Source organism: Eumetopias jubatus, unplaced genomic scaffold (assembly GCF_037043125.1).
Source record: "Eumetopias jubatus isolate StellerSeaLion01/CBP00866 unplaced genomic scaffold, mEumJub1_p1.0 scaffold_3, whole genome shotgun sequence".
Lineage (NCBI taxonomy): Eukaryota > Metazoa > Chordata > Mammalia > Carnivora > Otariidae > Eumetopias > Eumetopias jubatus.
This window is the reverse complement of record NW_028274809.1, coordinates 136,676,450-136,699,501: the sequence shown is the minus strand read 5'-3', so window position 1 is coordinate 136,699,501 and position 23,052 is coordinate 136,676,450. Positions and strand designations below refer to the sequence as shown.

Below are 23,052 nucleotides of genomic sequence, written 5' to 3'. Positions count from 1 at the left end.
CGTAGCCATGTTATCGCTGCCACAATCAAGATATAGAACAGTTCCTTCACCCACATCTCTCATGCCCTTTTAGTCAACCTCCTCACATGCTCAGCCCCAGGCAAAGCTGAACTTTTTGCTATGTCTATAGTTTTGACTCTAACAGAATGTCATAGAAATGGGATCATACACATGGTAGCTTTTTATATCTGATTTCTTTCACTTAGTATAATGTAAGTTTATCCATGTTAAATGGATCAGAAGTTTGTGCCTTTATATTGCTGAGTAGTTTTCTATTGTCTGAATTTACTACACTGTATGAATGTACTACAGTTGATTTATCCCTTTGCCAGTTGAAGACCATTTGAGTTATTTACAGTTTTTTATTATTATGCATAAAGCCACTAAAACATTTGCATACAGGTCCTGAAGATAACATAAGTTTTCATTTCTTTTGGGTAAATATCTAAGAATGGGATTGCTGAGTTGTATGATAAACCTATGCTTAACATTATATGAAACAATAAATTGCTTTCCCCAAAGTGGCTGTACCATTTTGCATTCCCACCAATGATGTGTGAGAGTTCTTTTTTTTATAAACTTTTTTAAAGATTATTTATTTTGTGTGTGTGTGTGTGTTTATAAATCACTATTTTATTTTTTTAAGATTGTATCTATTCATTTGAGAGAGAGACAGAGAGAGCACAAGCAGGGGGAGAGGGAGAGGGAGAAACAGACTCCCTGCTGAGCTGGGAGCTCCATCGCAGGAATTGGAGATCATGACCTGAGCTGAAGGCAGATGCTTAATCATATGAGCCACCCAGGCACCCCCTTATTTATTTATTTGACAAGAGATTTGTGTAAGAGTTCTAACTGGACTTCCAGCATTTGATATTACCAGTCTTTGTGATTAAAAAAAAAAAATATTCATTCTAATAGATGTATATAGGTACCTCAATGTAGTTTTAAATTTTTAATGACTCATCATGTTGAAATATTTGCATGTGTTTGCCACCCATATTGCTTTTTGGTGAAATCTCAGTTCAATAATTTTGCCCATTTATTTATTGGGTTGTTAGCTTTTATTGTTGGGTTTTGAGGATTCCTTACATATTCTATATCCAAGTCCTTTATCAGAAATGTGCTTTACACATTTTTCTCCTAAGTCTGTAGCTTGTCTTCATTTTGAAACATAGTTTATATCTTAGTTAGCTCAGGATTCTGTAATGAAATACCATAGACCGGGCAGCTTAAGCAACAGGCATTTGTTTCTCACAGTTCTGGAGGCTGGGAAGTCCAAGATCAAGGTGCCAGCAGATTCAACTCCTTGTGAGAGCCCTCTTTCTGGTGTACAGATAGCCACTTTCTTCTCATGTCCTCACATGTTGGGGAAAGAGAGATCAAGCTCTCTGGTCTCTTGTAAAGGCATAATCCCATCATGAGGATCCCACCTTTATGACCTCATCTAAGTCAAATTACTTCCCAAAGTCCCCATAATCAAATATATTTGGGAAGGGGTGAAATACAATCCATCCCTAATAGTGTCTCTCAAAGAGAGTGAGTTTTAAGTTTTGATGAAGTCCAAACTATCAATTGTTTTTAACAGATCATGCCTTTGGTGTCCTATCTAGGAAATCTATGCCTAACCCAGATCACAAAGATATTCTCTTATATTTTCTTATAGAAAATTTATACTTTTAGGAGTTTTTATTTAGGAATAGTCTATTTTGAATGAAATGTTGTATGTGGCATCAAGTATAAATGATCTTTTGTTTTTGTTGCTCTAGCACCATCTGTTATAAAGTCTATTTCTGGCTTCTCCATTCTGTTCCACTGATTTATGTGTCTATGCTTTAATAAATACCACACTCTCCAGGTGCCTGGGTGGCTCAGTTGGTTGGACGTCTGACTCTTGGTTTCAGCTCAGGTCATGATCTCAGGGTCCTGGGATCAAGCCCCATGTCAGGCTTTATGCTGGGCATGAACCCTGCTTAGAAGTCTCTCTTTCCCTTTCCCCCTGCTCTTCCCCACTTGTGCTTGCTCTCTCTCTCTCTAAAATAAATACATACATACATACATGCCACAGTCTCTTGATTAGTGTGGCATTATCCTGGGTCTTGAATCAGGTAGTATGAATCCCCCAAGTTTTTCTTTTTTCAAAATTGTTTTGATTATTCTATTCCTTTGCATTTCTATGTACATTTTTAAATTGGTCTGTCAATTTCTACTGGGAAAAAAAAAGCCTTCTGTATTTTGGGTGGGATATCATTGAATCCATATAAATCAATTCGAAGAGACTTGACAGTTTAATAATATGTAGTCTTCTGATCCATAATCATGGTATTTCTCTCTTTTTATTTAATTTCCCTCAGTAACTTTTAATAGTTTCCAGTGTACAGGTTTTAACATCTTTTGCTAAATGTATCCCTTAATATTTTATATTTTCCATGATAGTTTTTTAAATTCAGTTTCTGAATTTATTAAATATTATTTACTATTACTTATTTTACAGTAAAGCATTGAAGATCTCCTGTAATTTCTTGAATACTGTACTGGAAGTGAAAAGCAGAATGGTTGTATACGGACTGGGAGCTGTATCTCACTGCCACCGACCAGCATCATAAGAGAGTACCACACTGCATGTTGCTACCCTGGGAAAACATAAAAATTCAAAATTCAAATTATGGTTTTTATTGAATGTGTACTGTTTTCACAGTATCATAAAGTCAAAACACTGTAAATAGAACCATCGTAAGTTGGGGACTATCTGTATATGGAAATATAATTGATTTTATATATTGACCTAGAATCCTATGAACTTGCTAAATTCACTTATTTGTTTTAGTAGCTTTTTTGTGGATTCCTTAAGATTGTCTGTGATTAAAGACAGTTACTTCTTCCTTTCCGATTTAACTATCTTTTACTATTTCTTGATTTTATTGGTTGCACTAACTAGGACCTCAAGCAATGTGATGACTTAAAGTGGTATCTTTGCTTTTCTCAAATCTTAGTCTTTCACCATTGTCTTAGTCTGCTAAGGCTGCCATAAGGAAGTACCACAAACTAACTGGCTTAAATAACATTTATTTTCACACAATTCTGGAATCTAAAAGTCTAAAATCAAGGGGGGGTTGGCTTTTTCTGAGGCCTCTCTCCTTAGCTTGCAGATGTCTGTCTTCTCCCTGTGTTTTTACATGGATTTTCCTCTGTCTACGTTTGCCTTAATCTCCTCTTCTTTAAGGACACAAGTTATATTGGATCAGGATTCACCCTAATGACCTCCTTTTAACTTAATTACCTCTTTAAAGGCCCTATTCTCTAAATACAGTTATATTCTGAGGTATTGCAGGTTAGGACTTCAATATACAAATGGGGGGGGCCATGACTCAGCCCATAACAACCATTAAATATGATGTTAGTTGTAAGTCTTTGTAAATGCCCTATATCAGGTTGTTAAATTTTTCTTTTTTTTTTTTTTAAGATTTTGTTTATTTATTTGAGAGAGAGAATGAGATAGAGAGAGAGCATGAGAGGCGGGAGGGTCCGAGGGAGAAGCAGACTCCCTGCTGAGCAGGGAGTCTGATGCCGGACTCGATCCCGGGACTCCAGGATCATGACCTGAGCCAAAGGCAGTCGCTTAACCAACTGAGCCACTCAGGCACCCTAAATTTTTCTTTAATTCTAGTTTGCTTAAGTCTTTAAAAAATCATTAATAAGTACTGAATTTTCTCAAGTTTTTTTCTGCATCTATTAAGATGATTCTATGTGTTGGGGCACCTGGGTGGCTCAGTGGATAAAGCAGGTGACTTCCACTCAGGTCATGATCCCAACATCCTAGGATTGAGCCCCACATCGGGCTCCCGGCTCATTGGGGACTCTGCTTCTCCCTCCCCATGCTCCTGTGCTCTTGCTTGCTCTCTCTCTCTCTCTCTCTCTCCCCCTCTCAAATAAACTCTTAAAAAAATGATTATATGTGTTTACTTTTTCTCTTTTAATATCGTAAATTACATGGATTGATTTTTCAAATATTAAGCCCACCTTGTATTTCTGGGAATAACTCCATTCAGTTATGATACGTTATCCTTTCTATATGTTGCCAATTTTTATTTGGGAAAATATTATAGAACATCTTTGTGGTGCATAACATATTAAAGGGTGTATTTGTGGGTGGAAGGAAACATGCTGTACAAATGTTTAGTCATTTATCAGAACATGAAGAATAAACATATTACTTGAAATATGTAGACAAATATCAGGAATAATAGTTCAAAGAGCTAAAAGTGAAGGAAAGCAGGACTAGTGGATAAAGTCATCCCTACTCATCCTTACTTGTTTTTCTACCATTTGAGTTTTTAAATCATATGCACATTACTTTGGTAGAAGTAAAACCTGATTTATATTAATGAAGAAAAGTAAATCCTCCCCATCCAGAGACTAGTCATTTGTTCATTTTTAGTTCGTTTTCATTACAACTCTGATTCAGCTGCGATTTTTTTGGTCGGTGCATGGTGTGTGAACACCTGGAACAGGTTCTCTCTTTCCTCCCAAATAACTAGCTACTCCCAGCACAATTTATTGATTGCCCTTAATTTTTTTCCATGTTAATTCTCTCAATAATTTATACCAGGTTGTTTCTATACCATTTGGCCTTGCCCTGGTACCATATTGACTTGAGCTATAGCTAGAATGAATTTACTGTGGTGGAGAAGCTCATCCAAACAAAAAAAGGAATAGGATGTGCACGGCACAGAGGTTTATAGAAGCAGGTGCCTGGTAAAAGCATAGTTTGGAGGAATCTGAGAGTAGATACTGATGTAGAAACTGGAGTTCAGAGCAAATGGTCAAAAAAGAACTCTTGGTAAGTCTTTGGTGGTTTTATTAAAGCAGGAGGACAGGACCTATGGGCAGAAGGAGCTATACTGGGGTTGTGAGGTGTGACTGATTATATACTTTCAAATTGGGAGGTTAGGGACAGCACAAACCTCCAAGATATTTTGCAAACAAGGTTTCCAGGATCCTGAGGGGGCTTGTTAGGGAAAGGTCATTTACTATGGTTTAGTAAAAACTCTGTCATGAGACCCTTCAGAAGCCTACCGGTGGGCCATATGCTCGGGGGATGATTACCAACATACATCTAGGGGGACAGAGATAAACGAAATTTCCAAAGGAATTTTTGTATCTTAAAGAAGACTTACAGGATGGCGGGCAGGGGGGAATCCTCAGGCTAAGAATGCCTCTTGCCCTTAGCAAAGTATTAACATTGAAGAAATTGAGTTCCTAGAGGAATGTCACTCTGCCTGTTTCAAGGACTATCAGTGGCCTGTAAGTAGTACGGAAATTTCATTTTTCTTTTGCCTTGGTTTCCCATATCAGATATGTTTCGTAAATGTTGAAAGTGCAACAGTAAGTAGCATTACTTAAAACAAAGCCTTGAAAGGCAATACTAGAAGAGGAATCACTAGCTTCATAAGCTGAGACCACCGAGTGAAGCACAGACAGGACACAAACGCAAGCCCCTGGACTCTGGCTTCGATTTTGCGCCAGCGCAGTCTCACCGAGATAGTGCCGGCGGCCCAGGGGGCGGTACAAACGTCACTTCCCCTGGCCTCTGGCGCTGGCGCGATGACGGCTCGCCTGGGGCCTCCCCAGCGGCGTCCTGGAGTCGGGATAGGAGTAGTGGTGACTAGCAGCCGGCATCCTCGTTGTGTCCTCCTGGGCAAGAGGAAAGGGTCAGTTGGAGCGGGCAGTTTTCAACTTCCTGGAGGTCATCTGGAGTTCGGGTGAGCAGCTACAGGGGTCACCCAGGGAAAGCCCAACGTGCAGGGGAAGGATGCACTCTTTGCGTGCGTCCGTGCGTCTTTGCGTGCACGCTGACGCTGCGTCTTCTCGCGCGTTCCTCTGCTCTCCCCCTCTGGCTGATAAACCCCGCCCACCCCAGGTGCACGCTGGGAGCGGGGCACTGAGCTAGGGAGGCTGGGGAAGTAGCTGGCTTAGGTGTTGCGTCCCGCCCGCGCAGTCGTCTTTTTCTGGCGTCCGCTTATAGTCACGGTTGCGGGCTGGTGTGTGCGGTGCGTTTTTCTAGTTTTTGCACGTAAGGGACGGAAAGTGGGTCTTTCTAACCCTCGAGCAGTCCAGTTTTGCCAGTGAAGGTATTTGCATGGTTTGGCTGTGCTTTAAACTTCCACACATGGACGATCTGTTTCCTGCCCCGAGCAGGTTTACTTGCACCCTGACCAAGCAGATGGGCTAGTCGAACTCTCTGGGCCTCTGTCTTCATCTTTCCACTGGGGAAGTTGGAACAAAGCCCTTTTTAATGTCCCTTTCTGCTTTGGCATTCTGTGGTTTGATAATGGATCAGACCAACAAAAGAAGTCGGGTAGTTAAGGGTCAAGTCTACCCAAGGGGGCAGAAAGCCGGGGATTGTGCTGAAAGGTGGGTTCTGAAGGGAGAATGGGGTTAAAGTCAACAGCAGATAAACAGCATCTAAAGCCTTCAGAGCCAGCATTTGTTTTTCCATTAGTGTAAAAGTTCGAAACATGCATAAAAGAGAAAATAGTTGGTGAATCCTCATATACGTGTTGCTAAGCTTGTTCTTGTTTCATCTTTATTGCTCCCTCTCAACAGACACACACATTGTTTTCTAGACTCTTCTAAAGGAAAACTCATTTGTTATACCACCCCTAAATAATTCATTATGTATCTGCAATAGGCTTTTTAAGAGACGTAAACACGTTTTCCCACCTTAACAAAATACCATTTTCATACCTTAAAGTAATTCTTTAATAACCTGTGATACCCAGTCTGTACCATTTTCCCCAGTTGGCTTGAAAATGTCTTTTTATTGTTTTGTACCAATCAAGATCAAAGGAAGAGTACATATTACATGGACTTTAGGATTGATACATTTTCTTAAGTCTCCAAATCCAACAGTAATTCCCCCCCCTTCCCTTTCTTTCCGTGCTATGTTGAAGAATTTGGGTCATTTGGAGAATTTCATACATTCTGACTATATTCTTCTAATCCACCTATGTGTTATAAAGTGCTAGTTAGAAGTAGAGGCTTGATCCTGGTTCCCTTTAATCCGACTTTGTCTTTTATGGTACATGGAATTCTTATGTTGTAGCACATGGAATTTTTTAAATAGTCTTCAGGATTTTAAAAAGCATCAATAAGGGCTCCTGGGTGGCTCAGTCATTAAGCGTCTGCCTTCGGCTCAGGTCATGATCCCAGAATCCTGGAAACGAGTCCCGCATCAGGCTCCTTTGCTCGGCGGGAAGCCTGCTTCTCCCTCTCCCACTGCCCCTGCTTGTGTTCGCACTCTCACTGTCTCTCTCTCTGTCAAACAAATAAATAAAATCTTAAATAAAATAAAAAGCATCAGTAAGTTTATCATTTTTAGATAATTAAGCCATCAGTTAATAACGAAAAATTTCGGGCACACTATATTGTACTTGGTCAATTGTTGGTAGGCATTAGGTCACAAACGAAGCACTAGTTAGAATGTATAATTAGTGGAGCAATGGCTAAAGATAGCTTAATAATAACACAATAAAGTATTGGAATCTTTACTCAGATACCAATGATAATAGCCAGAATTGAACTTTAATGAGCTTTTTACTAAGTGCTAGATATTATGCTAAGCTCTTCACATGTATGCTTTCACTTATCTTTATATGACTGGTACACTGGGCTAAGTTTGATGGGAAACAGATAGGAAATGGCTTTATTTTCTCCTTCCATTGTCTTTAAACATGATTTGTCTTTCCCTTCTCTGCTGCTCCAAGACATTTCCTGCAAATTCTATTGTTTTCCTATCACTTGATTATAAAAATAAATCACACTTCGGTCATTATGATCCACTTCCAAGCATTTCTGTCTCCCGTGTAGTGAGGAAAAGGAGAGAGGACGGGGGCCTCCTCCTCTTCTCACTGTTTCTGGTTTCCTTCCTTCTCCAGGATGTTGGGGAGGAAGGGAGGGGGCCAGACTTTTTACATTACTAGTGCTGCTGTGATCCACCCATGGGTACGCATGCTCCGGATGCAGTATTCACAGGTGTCCTCTCTTTCTCAGCATATATTTGTTCGTTGTTTGGAAGTCCTATAAGGATATCTATACTGCACAGTTCTCTGACATAGGTGACCAATTTAGCTTTTGCTTAGCACACTATCTTGCATTTTCTTTATGCTGGGGTCCCCAGTTGTCTCTTGTAGCATCTCTTGGGCCCAGAGGAAATTCGCAATGGAAAATAATGCCTTCACTGTCACCCTTTTTCCTTGCTCATTCATCATGGGCTTCTCTAGCCAGTCTCCTGCTTTCCAGATTCTCAAGGTGGGAATAAGCCTCAGTCTCTGTCTTCACATGCATCCCTAAACATCAAGGGACACATTTTAGACTTGCCGAAGAGCTCTTACCTTTCTACCACCCCTGCTCTGATGCACAGCCTGTGAGTTTCAGCAGCCCCATATGTCTTTAGGAGGGGAGTAACACACCAGTGTCTCCTTGGAAGTCACACCCAATCTCTGTGACCAGTTTTCTTGGAGCACCTCTCACTTGGCTTTGGGGCAGCATTGTCCCCTCATCAGGAGGAAGGGAAACATTGCTCCTATGCTTGAAAATTCCTAACTTTGGGGTACCTGGGCGGCTCAGTCGCTAAGTGTCTGCCTTTGGCTCAGGTCATGATCCCAGGGTCCTGGGATCGAGCCCCACATCGGGCTCCCTGCTCAGCGGGAAGCCTGCTTCTCCCACTCCCACTCCCCCTGCTTGTGTTCCTTGTCTCGCTGTGTCTCTGTCAAATAAAATCTTAAAAAAAGAAAATTTATAACTTTCCTTCCTCCCAAGAATCTCCTCTCTTTCTTATTATGTAGACTGGGTGGGGTGAAGGTCAAACGACTACTCTTTGGAAACCTTTGAGTTTAGAGGGCATCTGTTTGGTCTTTTGCCATACTCTTTAGAATTTAGAGGTGGGGGCGCCTGGGTGGCTCAGTCGTTAAGCGTCTGCCTTCGGCTCAGGTCATGATCCCAGGGTCCTGGGATCGAGCCCCGCATCGGGCTCCCTGCTCAGCGGGGAGTCTGCTTCTCCCCCTTCCTCTCCCACTCCCCCTGCTTGTGTTCCCTCTCTCGCTGTGTCTCTCTGTCAAATAAATAAATAAAATCTTAAAAAAAAATAGAATTTAGAGGTGTTTATTGCCTATTGTCCTCAGTTTTGAGGCTTAATCAAAAATTCTGAGACTGCAGGAAAAGACATCATCCACTTCTTGACACACCTACAACAACCCGGTGAGAGAGTGGCATTGTCTCTTTATTTGTCCAAGATAGAAAGTAATGGACTTTGAAATCAAACCTAGGTCTAGCTGACTCCAAAGTCTGTGCTCTTTTTTTTTCTTTTTTAAAGATTTTATTTATTTTATCAGAGAGAGAGACAGAGACAGAGCACAAGCAGGGGGAGCTGCAGGCAGAGGGGGAAGCGGGCTTCCCATGAGTAAGGAGCCCGATGATGCAGGACTCGATCCCAGGATCCTGGGATCATGACCTGAGCTGAAGGCAGATGCTTAACTGACTGAGACACCCAGGCATCCCAGCCTGTACTCTTAACTGGTATACCAAACTGTCTCCTGATTGCATTCAGCTTCCAGGCATGTGAACTAGTGCTGAATTGGCTAAATGTTCTTTTTTTTTTTTTTTTTTTTTTTTTTGCTCAATATGAAGTCCTTTTGGTCTTCAGATAACTTCAAATACCTTATATTTCAGATGAAGAGAATGTCAAAGGCAGGGTTGTTGATTGATTATTTTAAAGCATGAGCCAATTACAGTTCTTTTTGCTTTACACTAGAAATTCCTAGCTGAGAATTTCATGGCAAAAAAGTAAATTACATAAACGGAATTGAATACAGTGGTATGCTTCTGTTTTCTAGTGAAACGTGGGAAGAATGTGCTCAAAGGGAAACCTGGGAAGAAGCAGCTCTTCACCTGAAAAATGTTGGCTTTGCCTCAGTGGTGAATTCCTTTGTTGAGAAAGAAAATTACCATTATGTGACCATACTAATGAAAGGAGAGGTGGATATGACTCATGACCCGGAACCCAAGAACACAGAGCCTGAAAAAAATGAAAGTAAGAGAATTATAATATAATCATGCATCTTCTGAGAGAAGCATATCATCTGAGTATTACAGTATGTTGCCATGGGAAGAGACTTAGAGTCTCTTCGTACAGAAATGTAAATATACTTAAATCCTGAGACCATAAGGACACAGCAGGACAGAGACCTGGCTCCCGAGCCATACTACTTGACTTGCATCCCGGTTTTTCCACTTACAGGTTTGCAGCCTTGGGCAAGTTGTTTAAAGTCTCTGGGGCCTCTTTTTTCCTCTGTGATAAGAGTAACCACCTCAGATGGGTTGTTGTAAGGATAAAATGAGTTAATACGCATAAAGAACCAAGTGAACACCCTAAGTACTCAGTAAATCTTAGTTTTATTATTAGTGTTTTATTATATTTACTTCATTACTTCAATAAAATATTTATTTTATTTATTTTACTTCAGACTGATTTTAAGGAAAACATTTAAGGTGCCATTGTCAGTGTTCTCATCTGTAGAAAGGTATAAATTTCCTTGTATAGAGAGGGACTAACCCAGACAAAACAGTTATCTTCCGTGTTGAGTCGAGTGCTCTGAAAGCTGTAACAGCAATTGATGCTATTTACTGTGTGCTAAGCGTTGTTTTAAGGGCTTTGCATGTATCACCTCTCTTCAAGTTTCATAAAACTCCGTGACAAAGAGTAAAATATTGAACTTATCAAATATATTATTTGCCATATGAAACCTGATCCAAGTGGTCTTGTGCCCTGAACCTCCCCTGTAAACATTTAATTTATTCTCTAATATGGAAGAATCTTTTCATTCAATAAATAGTTCCTGAGTACTGTGTGCCCGTTAGGTACTGTTCTACGCGCTAAAGAAGCAGCGGTGGGCAGAACAAAGTCCCTGCCCTCTCAGACGTGACATTTCACTGGGGGGTGGGGGGAAGGCAACAAATTGGCAGGTGTTTTACAATGTAATTATAAGAAATAAGAAGGCTAGGGACACATGTGTGCTGCATCAGATAGGGTGGTCAGGGAGGGCTCTGAGAAGGGGGCATATATGCAGAGGCCTGGAGGAAGTGATATTTCCAGAGTGAATAAATCATCACTGAAGTGTTTTGCAGATTGAATGGTTGCCCACCCAAAGGCCTGTTGAGTCATATATGATTTTTTCTTTATTTTTTATTATATTTTTTAAAGATTTTATTTATTTATTTGACAGAGAGAGACACAGCGAGAGAGGGAACACAAGCAGGGGGAGTGGGAGAGGGAGAAGCAGGCTTCCCGCTGAGCAGGGAGCCCGATGCGGGACTCGATCCCAGGACCCTGGGATCATGACCTGAGCAGAAGGTAGACTCTTAACAGCTGAGCCACCCAGGCGCCCCTGACCTTTTTTTTTTTTTAATAAAACAGATAACTACTGGAAATCATCTAAAGTGAATTAGTAAAGTCTGAGCCATTTTTACTCACTATACCCTAACACCAAATGTGTGGCTTTTCTGCTCACACCAAATAATTCTCCAGATATCAGTTGGGTGTCTTACAATTCAGTTTAATTCTTTTTTTTTATTTTTTTATTGTTATGTTAATCACCATACATTACATCAGTGTTGTTGTACAGGGTGTTGTACAGGGTACACCCCCCAGTGAAATGTCACGTCTGAGAGGGCAGGGACTTTGTTCTGCCCACCGCTGCTTCTTTAGCGCATAGAACAGTACCTAACGGGCACACAGTACTCAGGAACTATTTATTGAATGAAAAGATTCTTCCATATTAGAGAATAAATTAAATGTTTACAGGGGAGGTTCAGGGCACAAGACCACTTGGATCAGGTTTCATATGGCAAATAATATATTTGATAAGTTCAATATTTTACTCTTTGTCACGGAGTTTTATGAAACTTGAAGAGAGGTGATACATGCAAAGCCCTTAAAACAACGCTTAGCACACAGTAAATAGTATCAATTGCTGTTACAGCTTTCAGAGCACTCGACTCAACACGGAAGATAACTGTTTTGTCTGGGTTAGTCCCTCTCTATACAAGGAAATTTATACCTTTCTACAGATGAGAACACTGACAACATTGATGTACAACATGTTCTTGATACAATTCAGTTGAATTCTTACACTGTCTAGAGTTACTATCAGATCCCAAAAGTTAAGGAGCTCAGTCCCACAAGACTGCCCCCAGTCACTTGTCCTGGCCTCCTGTATTTATTTTTTTTTTAATTTTTTTATTTATTCATGAGAGATAGAGAGAGGCAGAGGGAGAAGCAGGCTTCAAAGGAGCAGAGAGCCCGATGCGGGACTCGATCCCAGGACTCTGGGATCATGACCTGAATCGAAGGCAGATGCTTAACCATCTGAGCCACCCAGGCGCCCCGGCCTCCTGTATTTCTGACTGCCTGGCTACAATGGGCTTCCCATAACCTCCTCCTCAGGTTCAGTAATTTGCTAGAATGGCCTGTAGAACTCAGGAAAACACTTTCCTTACATTACCAGTTTATGATAAAGGAAACAACTCAGAACAGCCAAATAGAAGTGAGGCACTGGGCCAGGTAGGTGGGGAGAGGGAGGCTGAGCTTCCATACTCTCAAGGAGCGTGATACCCTCCTGGCACCTTGATGTGTTCACCAACCGGGAAGCTCTCTGAATTTGTTGTGTAGGGTTTTCTTGGAGGTTTCTGTGTAATGGGACTATTGCATATTATTATTGCTACAACTGATTAAATTATTGTCTGCTGGTGATTAACTCAATCTCCAGCTCCTCCCCCCTCACCTCAGGTGGGATGTGGGTGGTGGGTGGGAAGTCTTTCTGGTCACCAGCCCCCATCCTGAAGCTATCTAGGGACCTCCAGCGACCCATCATCTTATTAGCATAAACTCAGGTATGGTTGAAAGGGGTTTATTATGGATAACAAAAGTTGTTCCTCTCATCCCTATCACTTAGGAAATGACAAAGGTTTCAGGAACTCTGTGCCAGGAAACAGGGAGGAAGCCCAGATATGTATTTCTTATATCACAGTAACACACGCAAAAACACCCAAAAAGTGTCCAAAGGCCTCTGGTTGGCCTAGGGCACAACTAAAATCATTCATGTTTTAAGAAGGGAAAGCAGGACAGGTAGATGAGAAATGTACCAGGTTCCCTGGGGGAGCTCTCTACAAGTTCTGCTCTCTCTCCCAACCTAATTATCCTGGACAAATTGAGGACTAGGAGAGAGGACAGTCCAGGACAGTAACAGTGGGAACAAAACTCAATAGTCTAGATATCCTGAAGCTGTGGGGAGGAGCAGTTGATTACTTGGCTTTTTAACATCAACTTGAAGTGTGAATATGCGTATTTCCACATTAAAACTTTTTGTAGGACTCCATTTCCTACAAGCAGCATGTATTTCATATCCCTGAAGCAAAATATATTTCATATAACTGAATTTTTAAAATGAGTTTGAGGCATCATTTATTCAGGTAATAAATAAGCACAGATCACTGTTATCTAAAAACAGAACCCTCGACTTGGAAGAAGTGACCATTTCCTTTATTTTTATCTCTGCTACAGGCAAAAAAAAAAAAACCTAAGACAAGATGAGACGAAACAATGAAATAGTGGGGTTTTGCATACTTAGTGTCCTTCATAAGAAGCAGACATAGAAAGTATTCATTTGTAGAGAAGGGCCGAGGAGAAAACACCGGAGTGACTGACTGTCCCACCGGCTCTGACCAGTCGACAGTCAGCTGCCTGTGTCTCTCAGGCCCCCACCCCGCCTGGCCACCCTGCCCAGTCCCTGCAGGGATCTGCGCAGCTGAGCCCCCTGGTGCAGAGTGCTGGCCGCCTCTATTTCTAGTTACCTTCCCCTGACATCCAGAAGGTATCTCAGGTTCAAGTGTTCAGCTTCAAATCATACTTAATGTTTTTCCTTTACTGAACTGTGCATACATAAAGGGCAGAATTTGGGCTTATTCACCTTTGCCTGGCTCCTATTCAGAGTACATTGTTCAGAATATGTTGAAGGAAGACGGGAACGAGGGAATGAGGTTCCCAAATAACAGTACCTAGACTGGCCTACTTTTTAACAACTTCTAAAATACTATTCTACTTTATTAAGTGCATTATTAGGGTTTTTGTTACTCTACTATTGTATGTATTGTTTTTCTCCTCCTAGGATATGGTAGTTTTGAGTCCTTTTTACATGCTTTGTGATTTTTTTTAAATTCATTTATATAACTTTTTTTTTGAGTTTGTCTCCCTTCATTTGGTTGACCCTCTCACATGCTAGTAATCTGAAATCAAACAGCATGATTTTATAAGGCCCAAGGTTACTAGCACCAAGTCAGATTTGACCAGAACCACTCATTCCACCCTATCCCTTAGTAACAATATAGCGGACATTATTTTCACTTTTTTCCCAGTTGAGAGCCCTTGCTGAGAACCAGCTGCAGCACAGCCAAGGTGCAGTGGTTCGGTGGTGGTGGTGGTTTTATTTATAGTATAAACATGCAGTCTCTCTTCCATGTTCACCAGATCCTGGATCTGGATTGCCTGCTTCAGGTTACAAGTTAGAGCATCTTTCCTCCAGCCAGTTATAATTAGGAGGATCAGCCAGATGCTTCATTTTCTCCAAGACAAGAGAAACTTTACAGACAGCTCTCTTGAGACTGTTAATCTGGCATCTTGCAGACCATTGCTGGGTGACCCCTCTCTGTCTCTCTCCTTCCCTCCCTCTCTCTCTCCCTTTCCTTCCTTCCTTCCCTCTTTCTTTTAGTCTGTGGTCACAGCAGCTGATCACTCCTTTCTGAACTTGTTCTAACTTTATGGATTCTCTGTCCCCTGCTTTCTCAGAGTGAAAGTACATACCTGTATTTTATAGGCAGAGAAATACTTAGTGGAAGTAACTGCACTTAAACATGTATACACATGTGATCATGAGGAAACGTAGTTTGAACATGGAGTGTATATCTCAATAATATAATATTTATATATTCATCTGTTAGGAGCGTCTGTGCTGTCATGTTATTTACATCTAAAGATTTAATTTATTTATTTGGGAGAGAGAGCACTTGTGTGTGAGCAGGCAGAGCAGAGTGGGAGAAAAAAGAGGGAAAGAATCTCCAGGAGTCTCTAACACTGGGCTCATGGAGCCCATTCTGGGGGCTTGATCTCACAACCCTGAGATCATAACCTGAGCTGAAACCAAAAGTAGGTTGTTCAGCCCAGCCACCCAGGCGCCCCTCATGTTATTGACATTTAAATCATCAAAGAAGGGGTGCCTGGGTGGTACAGTCCCTTGAGCAGCCAACTCTTGGTTTGGGCTCAGGTCATGATCTCAGGTCCCGAGATGGAGCCCCCTGTCGGGCTCTGCGCTCAGCGTTGGAACCTGCCTCAGATTCTCTCTCCCTCTCTCCCCTCTCTCTCTCTCTGCCCCTCCCGCTCATGCTCTCTCTCTCAAATAAATAAATAAATAAATAAATAAATAAATAAATAAATATAAAAAATAACTCATCAAGGAAAATACTGTTCCCTACAATGTTCCTCTAGAATTTTATGGATTTCACAACTCATAGACACTGTTAAATCTTTCCTCTTTCAATGGATATTTTTTTTAAACTTGGTCCCATCCCTACTGTCTTACTACCTAAAGTGTACCGCAACACAGAGAATACTTTTTTTTTAAATGTTTTATTTATTTATTTGACAGAGAGAGAGCGAGAGCAGGAACACAAGCAGGGGGAGTGGGAGAGGGAGAAGCAGGCTCTCTGCTGAGCAGGGAGCCCAATGCGGGGATCGATCCCAGCACCCCGGGATCATGACCCAATCCGAAGGCAGCTGCTTAACCGACGGAGCCACGCAGGCGCTCCCAGAGAATACTTCTTATTCTCTGCACAGCTTCCATTACCTTTTAAAAAGATGGAGGATAGCTTAGAAATGTAATTTGCCTTATTCTATAGGTGAGGTAACTAGTTTATTTCAACGTAGTATTGTAACCTGTCGTATATAAAGTTCTGTGTGTTTCATTTAGCCAAATGTTTAAGCAAAAACTGAATGGTCCAAAAGCTGGGTTTTACCATAATGGGGCTCTTATAAACTTGGCTTCATGTTGGAATAACAGCATGTTTTGAATGATCACCATTCTGTTAAGATCATTCTAAATGCAAATTATGGGGCGCCTGGGTGGCTCAGTTGGTTAAGCGACTGCCTTCGGCTCAGGTCATGATCCTGGAGTTCCGGGATCGAGTCCCGCATCGGGCTCCCTTCTCGGCAGGGAGTCTGCTTTTCCCTCTGACCCTCCCCCCTCTCATGCTCTCTCTCTATCTCATTCTCTCTCTCAAATAAATAAATAAAATCTTTAAAAAAAATAAATAAATAAATGCAAATTATGTTGGTACAGCAAGGCTAATGCATAGCATCACTGATTAGTAGCATGCTATTATTAGTGGCACGTCATTTTTAAATTTAATTAATTTCTTCTCAGGATAGGTTAACTTGCCAAAATAAATATTCTTTGTTTCCTTCTAGCTAAATTAATTGATTTGGTATCTTTCTTTTCTAGGTTGGGAGTGGGTTCCCTGGGAAGAATTTCCTCCACTGAACCAGCTTTTCTGGGCACTGCGTTGTTTAAAGGAACAAGGCTACAATCCATTTAAAGAAGATTTGGATCATCTGGTAGAATACAAAGGATATCATCCTTGGGGATACAAGAAGAAAACCTGATTTATTTTAAAAAGACAAAAGAAGGTCCTGTTAGAGAATGAAAAAAAAAATCTACATTTCGGGTGCCTGGGTGGCTCAGTTGGTTAAGCGACTGCCTTCGGCTCAGGTCATGATCCTGGGGTCCCGGGATCAAGTCCCGCATCGGGCTCCCTGCTCAGCAGGGAGTCTGCTTCTCCCTCTGACCTTCCTCCATCTCATGCTCTCTCTCTACCATTCTCTCTCTCTCTCAATAAATAAATAAAAATCTTTAAAAAAAAAAGATGTTTAAAAAAATCTACATTTCAGAACAACTCCATTTTATTTAAAAAGTTGCATATGATTGTCAATTATTTGATCTCTCTTAATATACCCAACACCCTTTCAGCCAGTACTTGTGAAACATTTTCAGGCATTAGGTCATGAATTGCACTTCAGACTCAGTGTGATCAATGGTGATATTGTGGCTCTTCTGCTGTCTGTGCAGTTTGTCATGACCAGCTTACATGGGGGGGAGAGCAGTAGGATTTGCCTTAGCGTTTCCGTCCAAGTTCAGATGCAAACACAGCGTTGCAGAATTTATCCTGTCTGTTGCTTTTCCTCTTCTGTTTTATTTAAAGCAAAATCTGTAGTCCTGAACTATGGCAGTCCTTGAACCTAGAGCAACAGGATAGGTCATTAGGGTGTATTTCCCAGGGTTCTGATTCAGAACCTGCCTCGAGAGAAGTGAGACAAACCGCCTGTGATACTACCCTGTCATTAACGGGCCGTGTAATTTTGGATTTCTCACCTAATCTCTGTGAGATCCAACTTCCTTATATCTAAAAGAAGATTGGACTAGGGCACTGGTTCTCAAGGTGTGGTCTGGGGAGGTCTGTGAGACCCTTTCAAGGACACTCAAGTTCAAAGCTGCTTTCATAATACCAGGACATTATTTGCCTTTTCCACTGTCATTCTCTAATGAGTGTACAGAGGAGCTGTCCAGAGGCTAAGGGACATGTGCCACTGTAACAGACTGAATGCAAGAAGAAACCAGGCAAGCCTCATGGATGAAACTCTTCATAGGTTTATCTCAAATATAGTTGATTGGGAATTCATTGATTCTTTTTTTTTAATTTAAATTCAATTAACGTATAATGTATTATTGGTTTCAGAGGTAGAGGTCAGAGATTCATCTGTTATATATATAACACCCAGGGCTCATTACATCATGTCCCCTCCTTAATGCCCATCACCCAGTTACCCCATTCCCCCAACTCACTCCCCTCCAGCAACCCTCAGTTTGTTCCCTATGACTAAGAGTCTCTTATGGTTTGTCTCCCTTTCTGATTTTACCTTGTTTTATTTTTTTTCTCTCTTCCCCTATGATTCTCTGTTTTGTTTCTTAAATTCCACATATCAGTGAGATCATATCATAATTGTCTTTCTAGGATTGGCTTATTTCCCTTAGCATAATACCCTCTAGTTCCATCCACGTCATTGCAAATGGCAAGGTTTCATTTTTTTGATGGCTGAGTAGTATTCCATCGTATATATGTACATCTATATCCATTCATCTGTCGGACATCTGGGCTCCTTCCATAGTCTGGCTATTGTGGGGAATTCACTGATTCTTTAGGCTAGTACTTATCACCAAGCAGATGTGTTATAGCTTCGGAGACTTACCACAAACCTGTAGAGTTTTTCCACATCAGCTACTTTAAATTTTTGATAGACTCATTAGGAGCTTGTGAGATTGTTTGTTTGTTTTAAATTCACCCAATTAGACGTGAAGGTTTATTGCAATGGAAATTGAAAACTAACCTGGGCTCTTATTTATAGGGAAAGGTGAAAGGATAAGTTTCATATTAGAAGGGGATTGCATTTATCCCAGTACCTAATATGCTCAGCTGGCATCCCATAATCACTCAGTAAATATTTCTCTAAATAAGCAGATGAATGGAGGAGGATTTAGAACTCTTATGTAAGCAGTTAATTCTTAGGTGGTTTAAGAATTGCCTTTAATGGAAAAAAACGAATGCTGACTACTAGCAATATTCTCTTAAGATTAAATGTCGGCTAGAGTTCCTGAGGTATACCTCACCCTGCCAAGACGCTGGGGAACCTGAAATATCTCTTCATCTGTCTGCTAGATCAAGCACGGAAGTGTCCTGTATCCCCAGATAAGCAAGTGCAGTATCCTAGCAAAAGCATTCCCAGTAGAGCATGATGTGAATTCAGCCTCCCTTACCTCCACTTGGAAGAGACAGTTCCCTGATAGCTTAACTGCTAGCTTTCCAAATAAGGCAAATGCTTTCAGATGAAACATTCTCTTTGGGGCAGCAAGGATCATATTAACTGGGAACTGTGGAGAAGGAAAGCTCAGGGAGTCATCTCTATGGGAGAACACAAAGTCTTGTTCCAACATAAAATCAATCACATGTCAATGCTGCCTTTAAAAAAAAGTAATAATTAGATTATTTATGTTGTACTGAATTTGAACCCATCACACTTAATCCCAAATTCCCATTCTAGATTTCCTCCGATTTTTATGTTTAAGTATTTGGCTTTTTGCATAATATTGCTCAATGTTCAGTTAAATATCATTAAACACCTATCACAGTACTTGGCACACCCCTCTGGTTGGCTAACTGAGGTAAAATACACATGACAAAATTTACCCTCTGACTTATTTTTTACAGTATACCTAGAATGACTTTTCAAAAACTTGAATCTGATGGTCATTTGGCTTCTTTTCAATTGAGGCTGTTACAAATAAAGCTGCTGTGAGCACTTGAACATGTTTTCTTTGGGGTTCACATGTGTATTTATTTCTGTTGGATGTAAACAGCTGAGTGGAAAGGCTGGGTGACAGAGTACATATCTTTGCTAAAGAAATCTTTTTTTTTAAGATTTTATTTATTTATTTGACAGATAGAGACACAGCAAGAGAGGGAACACAAGCAGGGGGAGTAGGAGAGGGAGAAGCAGGCTTCCCGCGGAGCAGGGAGCCCGATGCGGGGCTCAATCCCAGGACCCCCGACCATGACCTGAGCCGAAGGCAGATGCTTAATGACTGAGCCACCCAGGTGCCCCTTGCTAAAGAAATCTTTTTTTTTTTTTAAGATTTTTATTTATTTATTTGACAGAGAGAGAGATAGCGAGAGCAGGAACACAAGCAGGGGGTGTGGGAGAGGGAGAAGCAGGCTTCCCGCCGAGCAGGGAGCCCGATGCGGGACTCGATCCCAGGACCCTGGGATCATGACCTGAGCCGAAGGCAGACGCTTAACGACTGAGCCACCCAGGCGCCCAAGAAATCTTAATGTGCTGGGTGCCTGGGTGGCTCAGATGGTTAAGCATCTGCCTTCGGCTCAGGTCATGATCTCAGGGTCCTGGGATCGAGTCCCACATCGGGCTCCCTGCTCGGTGGGAAGCCTGCTTCTCCCTCTGCCTCTCTCTCTCTCTGTCTCTCATGAGTAAATAAATAAAATCTTAAAAAAAAAAAAAAGAAATCTTAATGTGCTTAATTTATAGTTGCCTCTTCAGAACTTGCTGGGGGTATTATATAACATATGAGAGAGAGAGATCCTGGATATATATATAGTTAACAGGATATATATATCCTATTAACTTTCTAGAATATTTTAAGAAATCTAAATTCTGAAATACATTTAGACCCCAGGGTTTTGGATGAGAGATTGTAGGGCTGTATATATAAATGCCAAGTGAGCGTGTACATCGCAGTTTGATTTCTTTGAGGTACACGTGAAATTCCCTTTTCTTTTTTAATCCCCTGCCCCATCAACCCTCATAAGGAATCTACATCCCTTCATCTTCTCTATTTTTCTGTCTGGGTTTCTTTGTTGCCATGTTCTTTGTCCGTTTTGGTTTGTGAGTGAAACCACAAGCTTCCCTGAGGGAAGAGGTGCTAAGACCCTTGAATTATGAATGCCATGCCTGAGAAGGGTCCTGACAGGCTTTAGGGCCTGATGCTCAAACTTGGCTGGAAGGCCTCACACAGATTTCCAGTCAGCAGGTAACGAGCAGATTCCCCAATCCGCCTTCTAACAGCCATCCCGTGACTCTGAAACACTTGGATATGGCCACACTTTGAGAAAAATAACCACTTTCCAGATAGTTTGCAGTGTAACCAACATGGCCATTGTGCTTTGCACAAACCTAACATCCTTAATATGGGAAAGGCAGCTGTAGGATAATAATTTTAAACCTTGGACACTTTGGAATCCTATTGTAATAAATCTGACCAAATACCAACATTACTGTTTACACTTAATCAAAATGAAACCCAATTGTCACACAGTAGAGACTAGTACAGGATGTTCTTTGTGTGCAGTGTAGAAAAAAATTGAGCAGAGGGAATTTTGAAAAAGCCCATTTTAGAGCACTAAGCAGTGATTCTGAAGGATGTTTTCATACCAAACCTGTATCAAATTGTGTTTTCAATGACAGAGAAATGAGTGATGTTGGGTGAATGGGAATATGCTACCCCTAAATATGCCATTTTGGCATATTGATTAATTTTAATTAAAGTTACTTAAGAAAGAGCCAGTGCAGGGACATTCTGACCCTCCTTTGTCTGCCTGAAAGCAGGAAATAAATCTCTCATGTGACAGGTACCTTTCTTATATACCAGGAGTTAGAGACGCATGCTTATCACCAGAGATAGAGAATTTAGCACTGAGAAGACTGTATAAACAAATATTGTTACTTCTTCACTAATTTATTACCCCAAGCCCAAACCCCTTTGTCTTGTCAGTTCTGCACAAACTTATTGTTTCTTTGTCTAAAAGGTATAAAAGATGCCTGCATTGGGCACGTCTTTGATTTTCATTTTTTATGGGCTCCATATATACAAAATTAAATGTTTTTCTCCAATTAATCTATGTCGATTTAGTTATTAGATCAGCCAAAGAAGCTAGAAGAAGGGAAAAATTTTCTGCCCCGACATGGGGCATGCTCATTTTAATAAAGGTAAAATGTACATTGAGTCTCAGACTTACAACAGGATCAAAGAGTTAAATTTTCAGTGTGGGAAAAACAGCAATCAAAAAGCATGACATTTCTTGTTTTTGTTTAAAAATTAATGCTAACTTTTGGGGCGCCTGGGTGGCACGGTTGGTTTCCACTCAGGCCGTGATCTCAGGCTCGTGAGATTGAGCCCCATGTTGAGCTCTGTATGTCAGGTTCTGTGCTCGGCATGGAGCGCGCTTGAGACTCTCTGTCCCTCTCCTTCTGCCCTGCCCCCTTGCTCTCTCTTTCAAATAGATCAGTCTTAAAAAAAATTAGTATAAGTAAATAATAAAAATTTAGGCAAACTTTGATGAGACCCAAGTGTTTGAATATAACATTTTTGGTCATAATATCTTTAATTGATCATAATATCTTTAAATTAACACCCATATATGTATTTATTGATTTTTGAAGACCATTCTGGTCTGTGCTACAAGTCTGGTAAGGTTCTTTCACCTTCCTTTGAGAAGTCAGGGTGTTGCAATAAGTGTTGAATTTTGAACTGTGTCCTTATGTTTTATTGTACTTGCCACTATTTGGATTTATCTTACTGACTTGTTTATGAGTGTATTAACTGTCGCCTCCCTTGCCCCTCAGCTTCGTCAAGTGCAGGAAGGCAGGCTCTCACTGTCTTATTCATTGCTGTACCCTCAGCACTTGGAAGATGCTCAAACACATGAGGAAGGAAAGCAAAGGACAAGATGCAGGGGAGGGAGAGTTAGCCATGGGGGCTCTAGACTACATTGCGAATAGCAAATATTCCTTCACACTGACCCATGTCAGTCTAGGAGGCTTTTTCAACACAGCCAGAAGCACCAGTCAATGGGAGATGAAAATGGTTGAAAACTATTCCATATGATCACTAATGCTAATATTCTTTGACTTTATATATCAGAAGGTAAATTAGCTAAGACATTTAAAATGGAAGTGTAGGCAAAAGATTTAAAAGACAGTATGCCTCATTTAAGGAATATAAGTACCCATTTTGTGGCAACAGATTTCATTTAAATGGCCATAAAATCTGTTGTTACAAAGAAAATCATTTTCCCATACAAACATTGTAATTAGGGAGATATATCCTGGCCAAAGATTTGGTCTCATAAAAACTGCTGAAAAAACTATTCGTTAAAATGATGATACAACAAAATTGTTAATTAAAAATATTGATTAACCAAATACAGTAAAATGGTCTTAAGTGTATATATTGGTTATACAAGGGACCTTAGAAAGGACCTCATATATGCCAAATTGAATCTAAAATTAAAAAAGCAAGTATCTTACTAGGATAAACATTCATTAAA

At 40.8% G+C, this 23,052-nt stretch overlaps 1 protein-coding gene across 1 annotated transcript; it reads left to right on the top strand.

Moving 5' to 3' along the window:
- The first annotated feature begins 5,564 nt into the window (after positions 1-5,564).
- On the top strand, positions 5,565-17,017 carry NUDT15 (nudix hydrolase 15). The gene is made up of 3 exons (XM_028106344.2): positions 5,565-5,759; positions 9,891-10,087; positions 16,605-17,017. The coding sequence occupies exons 1-3, from the start codon at positions 5,602-5,604 to the stop codon at positions 16,763-16,765; spliced, it is 516 nt and encodes a 171-aa protein (XP_027962145.1). The 5' UTR covers positions 5,565-5,601; the 3' UTR covers positions 16,766-17,017.
- The last annotated feature ends 6,035 nt before the right edge of the window (positions 17,018-23,052 follow it).